Source organism: Gracilinanus agilis, chromosome 1, assembly GCF_016433145.1.
Source record: "Gracilinanus agilis isolate LMUSP501 chromosome 1, AgileGrace, whole genome shotgun sequence".
Lineage (NCBI taxonomy): Eukaryota > Metazoa > Chordata > Mammalia > Didelphimorphia > Didelphidae > Gracilinanus > Gracilinanus agilis.
In genome coordinates, this window is record NC_058130.1 from 629449337 (window position 1) to 629473043 (window position 23707).

Genomic DNA, 23707 nt, shown 5'->3' on the forward strand with positions numbered 1-23707 from the left:
CTTTACCTCATTTTAAGAATTTTACTTTTCAGATACTGTTAAATTATGATTTATAGTTATATGAATTCATATATATATATAATATGAATTTATATATTATATATCTGAATTAAATGATCATTCAGTGAGTCTCACTGAAATATACTGCCGATTTAAGAGCTACCAAAACATTAAAAGTCACTATCAGAACTATCTTTCCTTTATAACTTATCTTATATACCCTCCTCCCTCCTTCTAGCCAAGTCAAAAAGAGACAGATTACATTTACTTTTCTTTTAGACCTGTCCTGACCTATTTACTCACCTATTAACTCAACTAAGCCAAGAGAGATGAGAATTCATGGACCATATTTGTTTTCCAGAGCTCAAATGTGGATTCAGTTTTTCAATAAAACTAGCTAGTATAAAGACATAAATGTGTGTGTGACAGGTGGGAGTAGGGTTAATAATAATAACAATAACAACAATAATAATAATAATTTCTTTGTCTCGGGATAAAAGTCAAAGCAATCTCACTGTCACTGTCACTTCGAAGAGTGTGTCCATTCTGGGGAAAGGATCACAATATCAATGCTTGTAAACACTGTAGTTCATCCCAGTATCATCTGCTGCTCTTCCCACCTGTGTTTGTTCATCACTGTGTACATAACATATATACATATATATATATATAGGAAGTAAACTGTGTTGTCCTTCCTGATGGATATTTTATTGCTACCTTTGCTACATATATATCTTTAGATCAGTAAATCTGTCAAAACTGGGGGGGGACCCCAATACCTAATTGACTTCATAAGATAGCTATTTTTAAAAATCTGCTTAGCTCCAGGATAATTAAAATAACATTCTGGAGTTGACTCTTCAATCTGCTTTTCCACTAACCATGGTCTTCATTTGATGGATACCTTAAATGCTTTTAGCAATTCTGCAATCCTATTTCCCAGGCCCCACCGTCCTGCCATAGCAACCCCTCACATACCATTATCTATAAACTTTTTGGCAGGATTCTCTGGTCGCTGGCGGCAGTATGTTTTAATCTCCTTGGCAACAGGCCCTACCTGAGTGTCACTAGGAATGCTCTCCCTTAATCTCCAGTGAAGCATTCTTACCAAATATTCGTTTTAATAGGATCATAGTGTGGCTCCTCTCTCCTAGTGTTCTAATTATCTCACCACCCTGCCAGTACTCTCCCTGGAACTTAGTAATGGATGCCTGCTTCTTGAACACGGTTAGCCAGTGTTGTTAAAACTCTTGGTGATGTTTTCTACAAGGCTTTTTACGATAATGTCCAACCCACTCAAGTCAATACTAGCATCTCCTGAGGACTTGATTACAACCTAGTTAGGGAAATGTGACACATTTTCCTGAAAGGTATGTGTTTGGGGACGTTCCCTTGAAGGGAAGGAAGAGTGGGGCAAGTCCTCAGTCTTACTTCACACTAAATTTCAACACCATTCCCAGTTACTCCTGCAGTTTGAATTCTAGCGTTCTCCCCCATTTTTACTATTACCTCCAATTTAACCTATTATCTTGTTGGTACAGAAATCTTTTCATGTTGTCTCCACATCAGACCATGAGCTCCTTGAGAGCAAGGGTGTCTTTTGCCTTTCACTAGAACCTTAGAGTTTATCACAGTGTCTACCCCAACATAAATGTTTGATGTATGTGGACTAAGCAACAGTCCTGGCTACCTTTCATATCATCCAGTAAAGCAATGAAACCTAGGAGCTCAGCTGAAACTCAAGCCCCTCTTACTTTAAAACCTTTCTTCCTGGGGCAGATAGGTGGCTCAGTAAATAAAGAGACCTAGTCCTGGAGATGGGTTCAAATCTGACCTCAAGACACCTCCTGGCTGTGTATCCCTGGGCAAATCACAACTCCAATTGCTTAACCCTTAAAGATTCCACCAGGGTATAATATTCAATGAAAAGCTTTTCCCAATTGTTGGGGCTCTCTCCCTCCTTGATTTTTTTTTTTTACTTAATTATCAACTTAAGTGCCTTGAAGAGAGGAATGTTCCTCCCCCCCACCCCCACCTCAGTTTTCCTTTGCATCTCTAGCACCTGGGACAGTGACTCATACAGAGTAATTCTTTATAACATTTTTTTTTAAAACCCTTAGAACATCTTAGAATTAATATTGTGTATTGGTTCCAAGACAGAAGAGTGGTAAGGGCTAGGCAATGGGGGTTAAGTGACTTACCCAGGGTCATACAGCCAGAAAGTACCTGAGGACAGATTTAAACCTAAGGACCTCTAGTCTCTAGGCCTGGCTCTCAATCCACTGACCTACCCGGCTGCCCCCATAATAATTTATTATTGAATGAATAAACATTCTAATGAATAATAGATTTCAAGTACCATCAGGAATAATGAGATGATATTTGTAAAGTATTTAGCACAGTATAGGCACTTAATAAATGTTTTCCTTCTTTCCTTGACCATGACAGAAACAGAGACCACTACCTCTTTGATCACAAAGGAAGCCTGACCTTTGATGATTAGGACTTTTGTAAGTCATGCTCAAATTCTTGCCAAATTGAAATATTTTAATCTCAGCTAACTAAACTACAACAGGCAACCATAGTCAGAACTCTCAGTTCCTGTCATACTCAAACATCACTCAATACCTAGATTTATTAATTTTGTTATAAATAGTTGATTGTGTCAGTGTTGAAATGAGTATTTCTTTACAATTTTCCCACTTAAGACTTTACAACTGACCCAGTGAGATGATTCATTCCCAGATACCAGTTTACTAGATTTCATCTATTACTCTGAATTTTGAAATATCCTTAAAAGTCTTCACTTTCAGCTGTCAACAGGTCATAGATGTACTCATCACCACTGAATTTAAATTTACTCTTCCTTTCTCAATCAAGTGACTCATCTGTACATTCAGGATAATAGTTTATATTATAATAGACCAGACCAATTCTGGCAGGCACTTTCTAAAGTAAATGAGTAAGGCTCTTTTTTGTTGGGCAACAAATGAAATCTTAAAAATTCTGAACTAAAGAGCAGCTAAAGGCTGCTAGGTGACAATGGATAGAATATCAAGTATCTGGAGTCAGGAAGATATGGATTCAAATCTAACCTCAGAAACTCACTGTGTGACCCTGGGTAAGTCACTTTGCCTTCATTTGACTCCGTTCCTCATTTTGTAAAATGGGGACATCCTGGAGAAGGAAATGGCAAACCATTCCAGTATCTTTGCAAGAAAACCACACTGACTTCAACTAAATGACTCAACAGAGTAAAGCATTCTTGGAATTGACCCCTAAGGGAATGGCTGCTGTTGTTCAGTCATTTTTCAGTCCTGTCCAGCTCTTCATGACCCTATTTGAAATTTTCTTGACAAAGATACTGGAGTGGATACATTTCCTTTTTCCAGATCACTTTACAGATGAGGAAATGTGAGGCAAACAGGATTAAGTGGCTTGCCCAGGGTCATGCCACTAGTGTCTGAAGCTAGATTTGAACTCAGATCATCTGTCTCAGTATCCAGTGCTCTATCCTTTGCTTCTGCCCATGGAGACTTGATTCAGATCCCAACTCTGACTTTTATTAGTTGAGTGTCTCTGGGTTAACTAGTTCTTAATCTAAATCTCATCCTCATTTGTAAAATGAAATTACTTGTAAAATGCCTCTCACAGGGTTTTTGTGAGGATCAAAGGAGTTCATTTATGTAAACCATTTTGCTAGCTTTGCAAATTTTGTTAAAGGTAGATAGATACTATTTTATCATTAATGGTCCTCCTCTTACTCTGAAACAAAAATATTTCTTCCTGTCACTCCTGAGAAAATTTCCTAAATCCTTTCAATGTTCTTATATATCATAAAGGTAGGAGAGCTCTAAGAATCCACATAAAATCTTTTCTGGTAGTAGAATTAGGGACAGAAATTGAAATGGGATAGAAAAAGGGAAATCTACAAACTCAAAACTATAATCTCATTCACTGTTAGAAGAGATGGGAAACAATGCTTTAAAAAAGAAGTGTTTTTAATCTTCCAAATGTATCATTTTCAAATAGTATTTCGCAACTTGATAGCTAAGGACATTCTATAAGAAGTTTACTTTCAAATACACAATTCTGAAAATGTAAAATACACTAACTTCCCCCACTACTGGAATATAGCCAGATCTTGATGAAAACCAGCAACTACATAATACCCTAGGGATTCCCCAATCCGACAACTGAAAAATCTTCAAGCTGAGGTTAGTGGTAGAAGCCCCAGGTTTGAATAGATTAAATGAACCTGGGTAGTCACATTCCAAACACCCCTTTGAGGTAGGTAGATTGTAGGATAGATAATGGGAGGAAGCTTAAAAGCAGGGCTCTATATCTTTCTTTCCATACTTCCAAATCCACTCAAAGGAAACCAGTGTTCTCACAGGCATTTTTACAAGAATAGGCCTTAGTGGCATTAATCAAAATAAGCTATAAAAAAAACCAACAAAAAAATTCATCTTCTTCCTTCATGGGTTAATACATGGAAAATGCTATTAATATGCAACTTAATAAAAATATCAGACTTTCAGTAGTGCCTGCAGAAGCCCAATTCTTGCCAGGGGTTTCAAATGCTTTAAATAGTTTTAACCTTTCCCAAAACAGAGGCAATGCAAAAGCTCACTGTTCTAAAAATCAGGATCCATATATTAACCTCTATTGGCTCCAGTGGAGAAGGCATTGACATTATTTCACAAACACCTTATATAGGAGGCTTTCCTATGGAAATATTGACAATGCCACTTAGCCTCTAATACTGTCAGTATTTCAGAATTGCATGACATATATTGTAAGAAATTGTACAAACTGGTTGGGGTGAATTCTGTAGCTCTCTTGCTTTTTCACTGTACACATGAATAGGTGGCTCAAGGTCATTATTTAAGAAGATACTAGGTACTACTGAACATTAAAGGTATATACCTACTTCAGGTCACTAGATTCAGAAAGTTCTAGAAGAAAAATACCTTTTAAATTTTTACCTCAAATTCTAGATTACAGAAAGCACAACTAAATCATAAATCATTTTGATTTATTACAATCAAAATACATGCTTTAAACTGACCATTCTTTTTTAAGAGTTAAAGTTTTAAGAGACAACATGTTAATATCACACATGTTAATTTAGCACAATTTTTTTAACCCATACATGAGACTGTGATTTTCTCTAAAAATGTATAGTTGGGGCAGCTAGGTGGCTCACTGGCTAGACCCAGGTCTGGAGATGGAAGGTCCTGGGTTCAAATGTGGTTCAGATACTTCCTAATGGTATAATCCTGGCCAAGTCACTTTACCCCACTTATCCAGCCCTTATTGCTCTTCTGCCTTGGAAACAATATTTAGCATCAATTCTAAGACAGAAGGTAAAGGTTAAAAAAGAAAAAAGGTCATTTGCCAGTGTAAGAAATAAGGATCAATAACTAATTTTCCCTGATGACCACTACTTATACTTTATAAGTCACTCATTTTTACTTTTAGGAGTACTAGGCTTGGTCAGAAGACCAGAGTTCAAATCTGACCTCTGACATTCACTAGCTCTGTGACCCTTAGCAAGTGATTTAACTTCTATTTGCCTTAATCCAATGGAAACCACTTCTGTATTTTTTTTAAAAGAAAACTACATGGACAGTATGGTTCAAAGGATTGGACGTGACTGAACACAATAGCAGCAACACTATTGTTACCAAGTCAATCCATTTGCAAAACTGTATATTGCGTAAATTGCTCAGCTTCATCCAAATTTTGGTGTTTAAATTTGTTTTTTGTGACTTCATATTTGTAAGAAGTTTTTGTGTTTCTTATCTTCTCAACTGGTAGGGAGGGGGTTGGTGGAGGGAGAAAATTTGGAATTGAAAATAAAACTGAATTTTTAAAAATTTCAGTCTTCTTTATTGAAATACTAGTTTCCCACTTTCAAATTCAACAAAGAAAGTGCTTTCATCCATTTGTTTCTTCCATTCAAGGTATAGGATCAAATGATAATTTCGATAGGACTATATGAAAAGATGGGTTATTATTATTATTATTTATCATCATCATTAACATTAAATGCCTGAAAATAAACCTTTCTTTTTCCTGAATATGTCACTGGTAAAATGCTTCCAATTTTTCTCTAATGGGGTGCTTTCCGCGTCCATAAAACTTATTTGATTAGCAGCACTATTAAACCAATGCTTTTGTATGCAGGCACTCAAGCATAATTTAATCATTTTATTTAAGCCTGAAAAAAAATTATTCTGAAAGCCTCGGTAAGTAAAATATTCTTGATTGGTTTAAACTTAAATTTGCAGGTATAATAAGGGTGAAATAAATCAAAGAAAGCTTACTGTGCAATGGAATATTGTTAACTGTATGTCCTATTAGTTGGCAGTGGGTAAAAATAATGTACTACTGGAACATGAAAGCAATAACTAGTTTCAAAGGATTAGAATATATTAATACAGTATTTTTTAAGATTAAAAAATGCATTTTGTTTTGTGGAAGCCACCCTGATCTTCACCTATGGATACCTCTTTTACAGCCAAGCAAGGTCAGGTCCTAATTGCATAATAGCATTTTATCTGCTAAAGATAAAAGTGCCAATAAACAAAAATGCATATTAGGCAAGAGGTTTTCAGAATAGAAAATTGGGGTTTTTTTGTATTTTTTTTTGTTTTTAAATAACCCACTTGCATTAACAAAAGATTGCAGTAGCTTCCAAATTACAGGGTGTTATTTTTAGTGGAAGTAGTTCAATATTCATATTGGAGCAGATGTAGCAGTTTAACAAAACAGCTCTTCAAATCCTGTACAAATTGAAAACAGGAAAACTGATTGCATTTTCTCTTATCACTTTCCTTTTCTGAATTGACACTTTTGGCCTTCTGAAAATGTACACATGGCTTTCATCTTCACAGCACCTGCTGATCAAATAGAAACCTAACATTTTCATGAAAATGGTATAAAGGACTAGTTTTCTTCTAACCATCTTTCAGGGCATCAGTAGCTTACTTATTGACAACAACTGATACAGATAAATATACAATATAAATACCATAATACCTCTTTATAATTACATTAAACTTTTTAAAATAGGTTGTCATTTACTAATTCTTCATCTTAGTTCTTTGTCTGCCTAAAATTCCCTTCATTCTTTAGTTTACCCAAGACACAATTTCTTTTCATAGCCAAGATGATGAAAATAAGTTTCCCCCAAAAAGTAAGGAAACTAAGAAGATGAATAGTTTGTAGTTGATATTTTTCCTCCTCTCAGCTGCACAGGTTATATTCACATATATAAATATCTCTATTATATATACATGCATGCATATATATATAAAATATATAATCTCTAAGACCAGACTATATTTATATGCCTTTGTATTCCTAAAATTTTCATATTTTCCCATATTATTGAACAAAAATAGAGCAAGAGAAGAAAAAAAAGATCCCCAGATCATTAACCATATTTTGAAGTTTCCTTTACTATCCACTATCCTTAGACATGTTTTATATTAGATGTAGCTTTAGCAGGTGCTTGGGGGTTGGAATATCCCAGACTGTGGAAGAACAGATGTCATCCTAGCCCAACCTGGCAAGCATCTAAATTATAACTCCAACAATTCACTACTGATATTGGTTGGTGTGTTAAATGCAAAAGTTGAAAATGAGTCTTCTTGCTTATGAAACATGAAGATAAGGACCTTGTTTAGCCAGTTTGCTTCTCAGATGGGAAACTCAAAATGCAGTATCCCCCTCCCCCCTTTCCACTCCCCAGTCCAATTAATAAGCACCATTCACCCTGTACATAATTCTAGGTATAATTAAAGATGGTCCAAAGACCTGGTCCATGTCAGTTTCTTAACTGATGGAGCCCTAACCCATGTGAAGTACTCTTCTACCATCCATTACCATTCTGCTTCAGTGATAAGGTAACCCGAAGGCAGAGATGACATACAGTAATATATGTGCCACTCTAGCTAGTTGGTCTGTGAATTTCAGTGTTTCATCATGCTCACTGAGGCAATCGCAAACCTGAAATGTCAATATGTTCAGTCAATAGAAGTAAAATAATGGGACTCTATTGTCTTACCCAATCGATCTGCTGCTGTCAACAAGGATACATGCCCCCCCTGCCTTTAAACAAATTTTAATTAGGCTTTTAGTTACTGGATCATATCTATATATCTCTACAAACACCTTTTACCTTGGTTATGGGAAGAAACATATTTTTCAGTTTTATTCCTTTTTTTATCTTTACATCCAACCGGCAATTTTTAGCTTCCAAAACTGGTATAAGAGTTAGTAATGCACTCTTTGTCCCATGAAGAATTTTGATGTCTTTTACATTTCTGAACATGAAATGGAAATTATCCACTTTAAAACAAACCTGACATCGCTAACATATTTAATGTGTGTTTTTTTCCTCTGGACTAAGGAGATGAAAGCATATAGCAAAACCAGATTAATCTGAAATTAAAATGATGCTCCATTTGTTTTCCCCATCAATCCAAATATTCTTAACTCCTCACTCATCCAAAAAGCCACTCCAAGAAATAGCCAAGCCAAACACCAAATAATCTTTCTGGATTCCTTCACCCTCTACTCTGTTCCATTTAAACAGATTCACCCTAGAGCATATAACTCTTTTTCTTACTAAAATTAAGTAGGAGACTGAAAGAAGATAAAACACTTAAGTCATTCAAATCTATCCATGGCTTCATTCAGAGACCTTTTAATCTCAAAGAGAATCTCTATCTTACTTCAAATTTATAAATATAATAAAGTCACTAAGCAGTTTATTTCCTCCTTCTAGTAATGGCTTTAAAGTCCAGTCAATAAATAATCTATTATCCTCCTCCCCTTTCGGTGTGTCTCCCAAAACCCATTCAAACCAGCAAAACTAAACCCAATTAGAGATAAGGCCCTGGGGTGATCTCACCTCTGTGAGTCCTGTTTGGATAGTGGAGGTGATGGGAGATAGCCTCAAGGCCAGAACTGATGCCTCCTCCAAAACCCCACAACAAAAGGCAGATTTCCCTTTCTCCCCCAGCTAATCTTTAAATGTAAATTCTCTCCGCCAGCTAAGAAGAGAGACAGATAACAGGTTACATCTTCACTTCTCTAGGTCTTATCGACTTCTGCATCATTTGGAAAGGGAGTGAGGGTGGGAGGGAAAGAAGGAAAGAAAAATGCAGCCTACCCCCTTTTTCCTTCCCTCCTTTCCCCATTCCCACTCCTCCTTCTTCCTGGTCTACCCCTCCCCTATTCATGGAGATTACCTACTGGCAGGAGTACAGGAGCAGAGGTGGCTATGGAGGCAGCAGCAGAAGCGGCTGTGGCGGAGGCAGCGGCTGTGGTGGCAGCGGTGGCGGCAGCAGCAGCAGCGGCGGCAGCAGCAGCAGCAGAAGCAGAAGCGGCAGCCTGGCCCCGGCTTTGTATTCATTAAACACACATCGAAGCTTATCTGAAGTAAAAGCCTTGTCAGGATGGCACATTGTGTGTGAGTGAGTGTGTGAGTGAGAGAGAGGGGGGAAGGCAATGTGCATCAGGGTGATTACAATATCAGCAGGGCCCAGATGGAAGCAGGAAAATAAACAGAGGGTGTGTGTGAGACTGAGAGGGAGAGAGGGAGGAAAAGAAGATAGAGATGGAGAAGGGAAATTTTTTTAAAAGGATACAGGGAAGAAGAGGGGGGGAAATGACCCAGAGGAAGAGGAAATGGGGGGGGCAGGGGGAGCAGGGGAGGAGAGGTGAAAATGGGCAACAACACTGCATCCAGCTAGCTGCCTTCTTCCTAGCAGGCAAAGGATATCCAGGGGATAAGGCCGTCCAAGGGCACATTGTCCCTGGCCATTCAGAAACCTGCCACAGTGCCCTCAACACCTCTGTAGGAAGGGGAAGTCAAACCTATTCCATGAAATTTCCCTTCTTGGCCCAGATAAGAAGAAATCTTTTGTCCTGAAAGGGAACATGGGATATTGTTTGGAGAAGCATGCCAAAGAAACCTTTCATTCTAGGAACTGGGTCTAGAAGGAGTCCAGAGGATCAACTCCCTCCCCTCCCCATTTTACAGATGAGGAAACAGAGACTTAACCGGGTTAAGTGAGTTGTCCAAGTTCACAGAGCTAGAGCTAGAATTCTATCTCTGGTCCCTCGGGTTCCACATCAGCTGTGGAACTATATCAGTTTCCACTACATCACACTCTTTATCTTTCCTTTTTGTATTCAGAGAGTCACAACCAGTCTATTCAAACTTGGTCTTTACATTTAAACCATATAGAAGGCTTAATAAAGAAATCTCCATCCCTCTACTTACATACACCTACGTGTAGTTATTTATACATAGATACCTAAATATTTAATGCTTTTCTTATTCATATGTATGTGTTTATAAAATCCAGTTTTCCTAACTGACCTTAAGTGGAAATCTGTCCCTGCTTCTTTGCTGGTCCATCCCTCTACTCTCTTATGTCCAATACATATTTTCTCTCTCTCTCTCTCTCTCTCTCTCTCTCTCTCTCTCTCACACACACACACACACACACACACTCACACTCTCACACACACACACACACACACACACAATATAAATAATGTTTCTCCCCTCAACCCAACTCTAGCTAGCTCTAGCATTCCCTAGTTTATTGCCTTTATCACCAAAATAAGCCATGTTACTTTATATTCAGTTACTAAAGTGGCTTTTTAGGTCACCACATAAATCCAGTGTCTGGAATAGAGTCTTGCACATAGTAGGTATTTAATTCAATTGGTAAGAGAATTTTGAAGTTTGGGTTTATTGGTGATTGGAATTTTAAGCCAAAGATATTAACTGGGACCAGAGAACACTCAAGATTCCCTATAATCAGCCCCAGACACAGGAATTGCAAAACATTCTAGAGCTGCTTAAGGATTCTATATAGGCAAAGTTCACCTTCACCAAAAAGGGTCAGAAGAAAGGTACACCCCAGGGATTCCCCTTTAGGCTTTCCTCTTCCTTCAGGAATTCAGAACACCTGATCAGATGCATTAATTGTGTGCAGCTAAGAGAGTAGGGGTTGGCATCTTTGGGGGGGGGAGAAGATTGGGGGAGGTTGTGTGTGTCAGTCATTGTAAGGGAAAAGAGCTTTAGTTCAGAAGCTATCAGCAAGAAGGAAGCAGACACTGGTGCATGCTTTTGAATTCAGTTTCTCTGAAAGTTGTACTAACAACACAGTTGATTTTAGCCATATTAAACAGAAGAAGGGGGGGAGTAAAAATACAGAAAAGTATCTTGGAAAGTAGGGAATGCAAAGGCAGGTACTGTTTAGCTAAACAATCCTTTGCAGTCACTTAGTACTGGTGGTAGATTTTTCTCTCCCTCCACTCCCACCTCCAGAAAAGAATTAAGGGAAATTTGATATGTAATACAAAGTGAAAAGCAGGAGCATAGATGGGGGAAGGGCACGTGTGAAAATCTTGTCAATGCAATGAATGTCAGATAAAAAGGGGCCTGTCACAAATCCTCCAGTAATCCAATAATGTGAAAACCTCTTGGTATCACTGAGACATGAACAAGGTAATATTTCTTAATTCTTCAAAAAGTGACCTGGTGCAATAGTTTAAAAGGAAGGTGGGAGGGAGTTGCATTGCTAAGAAGTTAACCATTTGGACAGGATACCTTACAAAATCTGGTGAGAGCTCTGAAAGGAATGAAAATCTGTCATTCTTACATGTTTTCAATTTAATACTAGATTTCTACGATATCATTCCTACTTTCACAAAAGGTTACCTTTCACCTCTTCTTTAGCTACTACTGAAGGCCACACTTAGAAGTAACCAGACACAAACAATCCTGTAATTCTGTTTGAAAGTAATATTTTAAACTAGTTTGGCTAGAAACTATATAGCAACAGCCATAAGCCTTATGCAAGAGTAGAAAGAAAAACATTCTTCATTATTTGACTCCATTTACAAAATGCCCACAGATTTTTTTGCCCCATAGCATGTTCTCTTGGGAGATGCTGTAAAATCGATATGTTAGTGTCCCTTTTTATTCACAAACTACTTTAAGGAAGATGTAATATACCTAAAATACTGGATATGAAGACAATTGTGCAAAATCAAACACATTAGATTCTTTTGTAAAAGCACAATGAAGATATTTCTATTGCTGTTACATATTCATTGACTTATGATTTCCAGTTACAGAAATATCAACCAGATCTCAAAAGGGAATACAGAACACTCTCTAAAGCAAAGCATTGACTACAAAGCAGTCAAACTTTAAAATAAAATGATACAGTAATAAAATAAATACAATCATAGCATAAATATATGCCATAAGTGGTGTCCTATAATCACAGCTGTCTCAAAGTCCAGACTGGAGGCTAGAAATCTTAATTTCAGCTGGCTCTCTTAATAATGGACTACCTTCCTTTATAAAAGAAGGAGTCCATCTGCCCCAGACTGATAAGTTTTGAAGCATTAAAATAGATAAAAATCTAGCATTTTCTTTCTTGCATTGACTATGTGAATTCCAGTGTGCAATAATGTGAGAATTCCAACATATGACCATTATGGCATAATATCTCATTGCTCAGCTTGTCATTACTTCATTTGTAATTCTTATGTTAATTATGTTCATAATTACTATAAACAGATGTGGTAGACATTCATGTGACCTTTTATTGCAGAATGCATTCCTCACTCATTTCACTCTAATATCCCATGTATATGAAACTAAAATCAGGGGGGGAGGATGCTTTCTAATGTTTTATCAGCCAAATTCAAAGAAAACCTGTATTTCCTTCCTCTTCCTCATGTGCAACATATGGCTTAAACATTAATGTTTAATTTTGCCTTTGCAACATCACTAAATGGCACACTTGCTCAATAATGTTGTTTCCAAAATGAATTGTGGCTATAAAAGTAAATCAAAAGGGTTGAGAGGTTGTTTTGATTCTTGTTTTTACGGAAAGAATTTGACTGGTCAATCCTCCTCCCCCCTCCCCCCATCTTTGTTAATGCGACAGAATCCTGCTTTTAAAAAGTCTCTAGCAGCTACATAGCAATTTATTTATGGACAACTCAGCCATCACTCTCTTTACATAAAACACATTTACAATAAAATCAGTATGGATTTCATTAGCTGAAAACCTCCTTGAATTTCATTTCTTTGGCCCTAATCTATAATTAGTGTGGACAGACAGGTGCAAGCCCTTCTCTTCTACAGATGGCCACTGGAAACGGTGCAAAGGAGCTCCTTCTGTTTAAACAACACAGAGATAACCTGCTCTGTTCTTATCACTTACAATTACCTTCATTAAACTGAACTAATGTTTACTTTAATAAAATATCCCCTGTTCTTTAAATATTATTTAGGAACTTTTATGTCCACATTGAAAAAGGTAAGGGTGGAAAATTTCTTTTTTTAGATTAGGACCATTTTTTGAGGTTAAATTCTTCATCCAGGGCTAATCTCTTTGGATTCACAAAGGTATTTGGATGATTTTTACAGCTGTTATGTTATATACTTCTTTTATTATTAAAAAAGGTTGTTAGGTACCCAATATAATACTTTTGCCTACATATTTAGGGGATCTTTCTTTTCAGTTTTGGAAGTTTGGAAACAAGGAGTTAAAAATCAGGTTGTCATATGTATATATTGTACATATCCATATGTAATTGCTTATTAAGCTCTCAAACTTTCAAAGCCTCAATTTTTCAAACTTATTTTAAATGCTTTATCCTCCCTTAAGTATGAACAACCATTAATATTATTTGGGGTCTGAAACCATATCAATGTATGGTACTTTTTAAAATGAAAGCAAACTATAAAGAAAGATGATTGTTTCATATAGGTACTGCTAAAATAACTCTTTTCCATTATAAATAACTTCACCAAAATCCAACACACCTCCCTCAATTTCAGCTACTTATCAGGGCTATGACTCACTAATAACACAAAGAAAATTTTTTCAATCCCAAACTGTAACAATTTAATATCTCCCCTAATTTGGCTTACATAAATTACAGTAAAGAACTCCAGCAAGATGAAAACTGACTTGTTTCTCCACATGCAAATCCTGCAGGTGCCAGTTTTTCAGAATGCTTTGCTAGCTAGCTAGGCTGCCTGCCCAGAGCCTCAATGAAGTGGGCTTTGCATTCAGTGCCTGTCAGCTGACGCTCATATCAAAGAAGTGAGAAACAGGATTTGACAGAGGAGAATGTCCAGAACTGACAAGCCACTGACCAGCATTCCAGGTGGAGGCATTTTCCTCCCATCCTGATCCCCCTTTTGCCATTTAATTTTTTTAAAAAGCTTTCTTAACTGAACTTCTATTTATAAACACTGAGCCTATTATATGGAAGACCAATCTCCATTATTTTATTTATTTGGAGAGGGGGAAAAAAAGAAAAATGTTTATCAAATACTCCTATCATGATTAATATTTTATTCCTGACAAAATCTAGTAATTCATTTTAGAATTGAAGGCCCTTGGTAGAACCAGCTCATGTAGTCAGTCGCCACATGACCTGACATGACACCGCAGTTCTTGTAGAGTAGGCCTTTTTAAGTGTTTCAAACTGAATTATTATTATTGGAATTATTACAAATAGCCCAAGCAAGTTTGAGGGGATAAAAAAAGAACACTACCTCTCAAAAACTCTTTGTCTAGCCTCAGAGTTCTTTAAGCATTAAAATAATACTAGATAGTTTATCCCTCCTATAATATTTGTAATGAATATAAATTGTAAAAAAAGTCTAGAGGTGGAGACCATTTAGCTCATCAAGTGAAAACATTGTCAGCATGTGTTAAAATCAAATTCTTAATGCTGAGACATTTAATATGCAATTGTTTTCTTCTCAGACTCTGAAAAAAAATCTGTTTTTACACAGCAGATATAAAAGAGATGCTTAAAAGGGCTTCTAAGTGTACATGTGTAAATATATTTAAGAGCCCCAGAAAGATGTTAAATATAGCACAAGAAAACAAAACAAGGCACTTTAAAACTTCCTCTGTATTTACCCTGCCTTTAGGCAATGCCTTGGTCAAATTGAATTCTGATTAAAACTATCAAAACTGTCAAGACTTCTAAGTGCACAGTGACAACCACTTTTTCTTTAAATCAGATTCACTTTACTCCCATTATCTAAAAATCACCAGAAAGTTAAATCATGACCAAACATCAAAGACATTAAATAAAGGAAAACAACTGAAATGTAATTTAAACTTAAAGCCAGGGACCACACTCCTTATTCTCCTCTCAGTACAATTTGGCCAAATGAACAGTGGCCATATACTAAACTTTTATTGAACTTTTCCAAGGAATGATGGGGCATGACAAGAACCAATTGAACAATGGAATGCTTATAGGGTCAAGGTAAAACTAAAACTGAGGCTCACAATGCTAACAAACCATCTCTCTTGGACTAGCTAAGTAATCTTGTAGGCTTTTAAATGTAGACTTACTAGGCAGGGACCCATTTTAACTCTTATGCTCTCTCCAGAACTGGTAGTTTATTTATAGCAAAAACTGATGATAAAAACCACTGGAGTGCCCTTAACAAAATGGTACAGCTGTTTAAAAGAAGAAGGGTGGGGAATGTCCTCCATAGCAGATTTCAAGTTAGTTTGCACATAAGGAAACTGCTTTGGTCAGCAGCTTGCCCTTTATCAGGGGATAAATCAATTTACAGCAGCTGTGGACAGCCATTTAAGTCCAGGGCCTGAACAGATTAATTAAGGGAAGCGATGTTAAAAATTAAAAGGGTCAGAGTTATATTAAGTACATGAAGTTTGGCTAAAGCAGCTTTTCTCCCTCTCCCCCCCATTCCAATCCCACCCCCTCCTCTCTCTCTCCCAGCTTCATCTCCCCAGGAATGCATTCCGAGGCTCACAGGGCACCCCGCCAGCCCCGATCCTGGACATACATACCCTTTGCCCTAACGTTTTGCAGATTTCTTCCCCAAAAGAAACCAGACTGAGACGTGCTTAAGTTAAAGTTATGCCTGTCCCTCAAAGGAATCTCAGACAAAAACTCATCGGATGGTTTTGACAATAAGATGAGTACAACATGTAGCATTAAAAAAGGTTTCGGTTCCCTGGGTTTTGCCCTCCTCCCAGCCCCTCCCCACCCAGTCTTCTCATCTCCCTGCCCCCAACACCAAACTGCTAACAAGTTCTCTGGTAAGGGGTTCCTGGACTGACCGGTTTGGGAAAGGGTTGTAGGATGATTATTTTCAGTATAAGCAGCGGTGGAGCAAATCCTACTTCTCGAGATCCCAGCACATGGGTTATCTGTCCTTCCCAGGATCTGTTCTCGGATTCCAAATGCCAAACTTGACTTGCTACAATCTAGAGGAGAGCAGAAGCTAGTCCGGGACTAAGATATTGTTTAGCTCGACCCCACCCGGTCAGTACAGCAGGCGGTACAGGTATGAGGATGTTAACAGGCTCCCTTTCTAAAACCCTTCTCTAAGAGCAGCGGACCAGCAAAACAAACTGCCCGAACAATGAAGGGAGATTGCAATATCACTAGACATCTGATCCCCTTCCTCCTGGTCGTTTTCTGAATCTGCCTCTCCAGGTCGGCGGCGTGGGAAGCCCAGAGAGCTCTTCCGAAAGGGGTCGAGTGGCGCTGCCCAGACTAGCCCGGCAGCTTCTCTTTTCTTTTCCTACTTGCTCTGTTCGGCGGAGCTGACTCAAATGGTAGGGAGTTTTTACACTTTAAAGAGATGCGGCAAATTGACTTATCCCACAGCTGCAAAATTAAACAGGCAGAAAGAAGTCCAGGGTAGAATGAAAGGGATAAGCGGAAGGGAGTTTGAGCGGAGGGAAGCTGAACCTAAAGTCTCTGCTCTCGTTTAGTCCATTTTACATTGTGCAGAGACTGGGCAAACCCACCCGGCACACAGACCCGGCCTTTTCTCACGATGATGCAACAGGGAAATGTCAACAGCATCTCGTGCGGGGTTGTCACACTACCTGGCTTTTGTTTTTTTGCCATTAAAAAAAATTCCAAAGGGCCCCTTAGAGAGACAAAGTTATAAAGCCATTTGAAAGTGTTTCGATATTGACAAAATTTTCTTAATCCCAAAGTACATACTGTGAACAGCTGGAGCATCGAAATTGGGGGGTTTACTTCGCTTATTTTAATATTTTTGAGATTCGAATAATTTTAAGTCGTTAATAATAATCTTGCAGAATGACTAAAATATTAACCTTTCTTTTTGCAATCTGCCAACTATACAGTGAGGCATGGTATTTTTAAGTGTTTTGTTCTCCCCTTTTAGAGTCATTATTTGTTGCCCTTGATCCGTGTGGTTTGAAGAGGTAAATCATTATAAAGAAATGTTTCCAATAGTTCCATAAAATGTTCTTCAAATATAATATTTTGCTGACTCGCGAAGTTGAGGGTGGGATTTCTATATGAAAATAGCCTGGGATACAAGGATTATTCTTATTCTTCCACTCTGCTAAGCTGCCCCAGGAACCCTAGGCATCCCAGCCCAGGCATTCCCCCCGGCTAATAATACAACCGAAGAGATGGAAAGGGGCAAATAAAGCACTGGGGTTATCCTAGTAGTAAGAATTAATAGCAGTTCCATCCACTAAGCCAACCCGCCTACCTGCCTGCCCTTCCATTCGGTCCATATCCCCAGGTTGGGAGATAACTTCCCTGGCTGGGTTCTCCCCGGTCCCTTCCCGGTTCCCAGAGCCTTGCTCCAGGCGTATTTACTTACACTGCAAAGGGCCGGAGATTCCCACCATTCGCCACAGGCTGTGTGCTGCAAATAAAACTTCCCGTCCTTTCCAGGCGGAGACGCGGATAGCCCAGACTGCAGGAGGGGAGAGGGAGAGAGGAATGCAATGCAGCTTCCTTTGCCAGTCCAGAGTATGTATCTACGTCCACACACACACACACACACACACACACACACACACACACACACACACTCGCGCACGTCAAAACCAAACGAGCCCAGGGAAGAACTCCAGCTGTTTGGAGCTCAGTAGCAGCACCAGCACAGAGATTTCTGGTACAAAAAAGGAAAGGGACGAAGACGAAGAGCAAAACAAAGTCTCCACGTAGAACTAATTACTGCGGGAGATTCTCCACCCCACCCCCCACCCCCTTTTCGTTGTTGTGGTTGCTGCAGACAAATGTGATATGGAGTGCAGAGAACTGCTACTGTCACAGGCGTCTCTCTCTCTCTCTCTCTCTCTCTCTCTCTCTCTCTCTCTCTCTCTCTCTCTTTCTCTCTCTCTCTCTCTCTTTCTTCTCTATAAAGATGATAATAATGCACTAATGAGATGATGGTATCCTTTTTAAATTTACTTTCCATTATATTACTTTGCCTCAATCTTCAACACATATCTATTAAATATCTGAGCTGACCAATGAATTCTGCAACTATTCAGGTCAGTCAGTACATAGTTCTTTTTCTCAATAGGGTTGTTCTGTTAATGTCTTCAAATTTTCATTCTTGAGAACTTATCTTTCCTAACAAACTTATTTCCCCTGAAGAATTTTGGGCCATAGAATCCTATCCTGTCTTTTAAAAAAAGCCAATATTATAACTAGAGTACACAGTATACCTTTTATGACATTTATTTTTCTATCACAAATTATGATTCGGAGTGGTCTCTTTTGCCCAAGGTTTCCATAGTTCAANTCTCTCTCTCTCTCTCTCTCTCTCTCTCTCTCTCTCTCTCTCTCTCTCTCTCGCTCTCTCTCGCTCTCTCTCGCTCTCTCTCGCTCTCCGGCTCTCTCTCTTTCTCGTTCTCTCCCCTTCTCCCCCTCTCCTCTCACTCTCTAGGAAGGCGAAGTATATATTTGCAGGGCTGCCTTGCGTCTGCCTCGGAGAAGGAGCTCCATGCAATCTGCGCGGCTCTGCCCGCAGAAGGCTCCCACGTATCAGTCTGGCTCCCTCTGCTCCCAGCCACCTCTCAAGTCAAACAACATACTGCCAGCAGCCGGCCTCGGCTCCGCTACCCAGGTGCAGGGTGGGGGAGGGCTTCAAGCAGTGGGAGGTGATAGAGGTAGGAGACATCTGTGTCGTGAAGAGGTCAGAGGGGTCAAGTATATGTTAACAATAGGCGAGCATAGTCCCTCTTGGGCAGTCTGCCTAGTCTTTCTGTCGTTCTCTCTTTTACAGGGTGGACATGGAACTTGCCTCCCTAATGATGCCTTCTCCAGGCTGCCTGCCTGCGTTAGGAGTCCAGACTGCCCTGCAGTAACCCAAGACGAACACTTTCCCTAGCCATCTGGAGAGCTCCTGGCTTCTCTGCCTGTATCTCATCACTGTCTGAAGAGACAGCCGTGCTAGAAATCAAGCTACTCTCAGATCTACTCTCTAATCCCCTTCTGTTAGCTGATTTTCAGTCTGACTATTTGCTTTCGCATTAGATAATAGCCTTAGAGAAAACAATTATAATTTTCTTCCCCCTACCCTTGTTTTTCAACTTCTACCGTACTCCATGAAGGAAGGCTTCTTTTTTTATGTCATTTTTTAAAAAAGAGAATTGCAGTCTACTTTGGGGAAGCCCCCCACCCACCCAAGAAGATTGGAGGAAAAGAATTTCTGATATTTTGAGTACAAATTAATAAACACTATGCAAAACTACTCAAATAGTAAACGTTAATATGTGGGTCAGATGTAATCAGATAATGGCTAGCGATGATCTAGTACAATAAAACCCATTCTAATATACACAGGCCAACTGGAAATATGGTTTTATTGAAAGAATAATCAGACATCCTACTTTGGGGTATCTTATTCCTAGAAGAGCTTACACTTGTAGCTTATTTTGATAAGAAGATGAAAAAATTTTTCTTTATGTACTCTTTACTAACAAGGTTGCAAATTAAAAATTGCCTAAGATAGACTCGGAGGCTCTGAAGTAGAAAGCATAAAGAAAATAAAGTATGAATAACAAGTGATGTTGGGGGGGGGGGTTGTGTGTGTTGCTAATTTTAAAACCCTGTTCCCTAAATACTTAATGTTGAGAGAAAGGGGGAAGAAAACTTCCTCCATTTCTTTCAAATAATAACAGCTTAACAGTTCTCAAGCATTTATAGGCTCTACTAATTTTTAGCAATTCATTTAGAGAAAACAATCATTGTGTATTCTGTCCTCTCCTTGGGACAGCTGACTAATGAATTGTAATGAACTAATGAATTGTAATGTTAAATCCTGGTATCTGATATTAAGATGCTTTTCAATTTGAATATCAGATTTTGTTTTCTAGTTGCAAATGCCACAACAATTTCTGAATTAAGTAATGTCTTTATATTCAAGTATTCCTTCACTTCAAAGGTATTTGCATAGTCTGAACAGCAGAAGAACTTAAAATGGTAAAGCTCTAAATTATGTGCATTACAATAATGTCTGTGTTGGAAGACACTATTGTACTGCAATATGATGTCAATCTTCACTTCTGTTCAATTTAAGGAATAAAATTAAGGTTAATTCAAACTTCCAACCTTTTTACTTCCATCTTCCCAGAAAATAGAAAATTAATGAAATTAGGATGGTACCTAGAGTGCACATGCTTATTTGAAGTGAATGAAATAATATCAGAAAAAAATTGTTTTTGTTAAAAGTGCAATATTTTTCTAAAGTGTAATTTAAAATTAGAGTAGTAGCCACTGGAAAAAAAATTTAAATGCTTATTTAAAGATTCTGAGATGTGTACATTAAACTAGATTTCACTTGAGGTAAATTTTGATGATAGCACTGTGCAAATATAATAGAAACTTCAACTTTTAAAAAATGTTTCTGAGAAATGATTTGGAAAGATCAAAATAGCTTTTTACATTAATGCTATATTCAATGCCATGAAATGTTTTTATATTTAATGTTTATTAAAAATATTCTGTTTTGCAAGTCAGACTTCTGGGAAAAATAATAACCAGGGTGTTTCCTACCCCCCTTCCCCTTTTGAAGCCTTTATAAAGAATGTATATACTTTCTGCATTCTACCTTGCTTTAAATCAGGTCAGATATCTCACATGATCTGAGATCATTATGTGTTAATGTGCAAAAATGTAGTTTGGGCTGAAAAAAGAAGATTCAGCATGCTTCTTAATAATCATTTCCCCCCAACCCCCTACGCATATACTCTTTTCTTTATATTATATCTTTCTGGTTCTTAATCATAAAATTCTTTTCATTTACAGAGCATTTACTATACTTTTCAAGAAATTTCTCAGTGATGCTTAGTTCACTGCTTTCTATACAGTTGTGAGTGCTCAGTGCCTTCTTTAGAGAGGCATAGTTTACCTATAACAATTTCACGGAGAGGGATTCCTATACAAGATGTTAATAAGTACTTAACACTTTTAGAGATGTCTTCTAGGCAATGTCAGCTCAAACTAGCATTGAGGTGTGAGCTGTAATAATCTGCCCCTTGAGAAAGCTCTGTTGGTTGCCTGGAATGAGAAAAGGCCTCAATTAACACTTTATTCAGTTCTTGCAAATATGATTTATTATTGTTGATATTAAAGAATGACAAGTCATATCTTGGGGAACTGTATTCATTTCCCCCATATCACACTTTTCTACTATAGGTATACTCACCTAATGTCCTCAATTGCTCCTGCAAAAATGTATTGAACAAAAGAGTTTTCCATGGTCAATTGTTTATAATACTTGTAAGTATAGCAAATTAGTAATGGAAGTAAGTTATACCAGTTATTATTGTTATCAATATATGTTTGGTTGAATAATATGGCAAAGTTTTCCCCTATTAGGGTGAGTTTGATTATAACGAATTGACAGCATTCATTAAAAATGACAAATGGGTGAGGATAATATTTGCAAATGGCCATATTTTCTACCTTCCATCCTGGTTCTCAAACATGTAGTAGGTTGATTTTTTTTTGGTTGGTTCATTTGTTTTAAGAGTTTAATTTTCTAAAATTCTTTTTGAAATTCTAATGCTTAAGGTTGCTTACTTTAATTTACAAATAAAGTGGCAAACTTGGAAAATGGATAGAAAAACAATATGAATTCTAAACCTATCTCAATCTGCAAACTAGATTATGCATGGTTCAAATGATATAGAATAAAATTTAACAAGCATCAAAATGTACCCTAAATGCTTGAGAGTGTAATCAAATTAAACAGGAATTTGAATTTGTAAATATTAACTTACTCTAAAGTTGACAATCATTATTGCCACCCAGACACTGAGCTGTTGGAACTGATTTAGCTGCAGTCAGTCAATCTGAGACCTTTTTTGCACTCTGAGTCTATGAGGGTTGGTTGCATATATGTGCTTATGTGCCCTGCTTTTTCAAAACAGATAAATAAAAACTCGGTTTAAAAAAAACACCAATAAATTAGGAGGAGACTTATTTGGCAAAATGATTATTTTATCAAAGCATCCATTATCGGTTGTGCTCCTCCAAATAGGGAGCTACCCTAGTGCATGATTATATTGGTCAAAGTCCATTTATACTCAGTTTTTCAGGATCACATCTAATATATATAATGAAATATATCCATATCTTATACATATAGATTTATAATATACAGAGAAAGCTCAGGAACTCTCTCATGTGCCCTTTTAGAGCAGTTGCATGGATATGGTAACTCCCAAGAGAACATCTTCCTATCTTGCTGCTCATTCTCAACAGCATACTGAATGCCTTTCCCCCTCCTCCTCCTTCCCCTTTTATTTGAAATAATCTGAACAGAGTGTGTTGTTTTCTCCACTAGAAATCGATATTCTATGTATTTTATAGTCTGTGCTTCTTGAATCTATCTTTTCATAGAGTTAGTTCTTTCCCATTCTTCTTCTTCTTGCCAAGTATAATGAGGTACTGATAAGTCACTAGAAATGTTTACAGAATGCCAAGACAATGGAGAGAAAAGGGGGGGAAATCACCTAGTCATCCAGATGTTTTGTCTACAAGATGACAAAAATGCCAATTTGATGGTAGGATTTTGTTTTTAAATGAACTGACTAATTTTCTGACTTCCCCTTTGCAGTCTGAAATTTCAACATGATCAAGATTTTGAATAAATGATGAAATTATGATCAGTAATCAATGCAAGCATGGTTCAGATGGTGCACAGGAAATGGAAAGAGTATGAAAATCTATATATTTCAGTTTAGCTGTTGATAAAAACCAGTTTCATTTTTTTGATAAGCATTATACTCACTTTCAATGAATAAACTGACAGCCACAAGCAGTTTGGCAAAATTCTATGTGAATAAACTTTAGATAAATGGATAATTGTTTATTAGTTGAATTTATTTTAATTTGTAAATGGCATTTTTTTCCTTCATCTAACTATATGGAATTCATACATTTCAGCCCTAACATTTTGTAAAGGGAATAGTGTCCCTAAAACCAGAATTTAGCTATATAGGAACTGCGTGTATCTAAGGTGTGCACATGAAACCCACCCTTTAAAAGGTATACATGGATAGTATTTTAATCATCTCATTTCCCCTAATCCTTAAAAAAGGGTAATTTGCCCCCACAGAGCACTCTTCAGCCTGATGAATCCCACATCACCTCATAAAGTCTTTTCATACAGGAATCACTTCATCACTGTAGTATAACTACCTCTGGGGAGAAAGACAAGAGCCAACTGGCTCCCTGTACAACAGTGGGAAGAGAAAGAAATTTTGGCCAAGGAAACCATAGCAAATACAAACTACTGTTAGTCGTAATCAGCAATGGACTTGTTTTCCACACTTCTACTGTACTTTCTTAAAAT

General features: G+C 37.7%; 1 protein-coding gene across 1 annotated transcript in view; it reads right to left on the reverse strand.

Moving 5' to 3' along the window:
- RUNX1T1 (RUNX1 partner transcriptional co-repressor 1) overlaps positions 1 to 9482 on the reverse strand; it is a 171485-nt gene extending 162003 nt beyond the window's left edge. The window contains 3 exon segments of the mRNA XM_044683866.1: positions 8927 to 9006; positions 9008 to 9070; positions 9328 to 9482. Of these exon segments, the coding sequence (XP_044539801.1) occupies positions 8927 to 9006; positions 9008 to 9070; positions 9328 to 9482 (298 nt within the window).
- Between the last annotated feature and the right edge of the window lie 14225 nt (positions 9483 to 23707).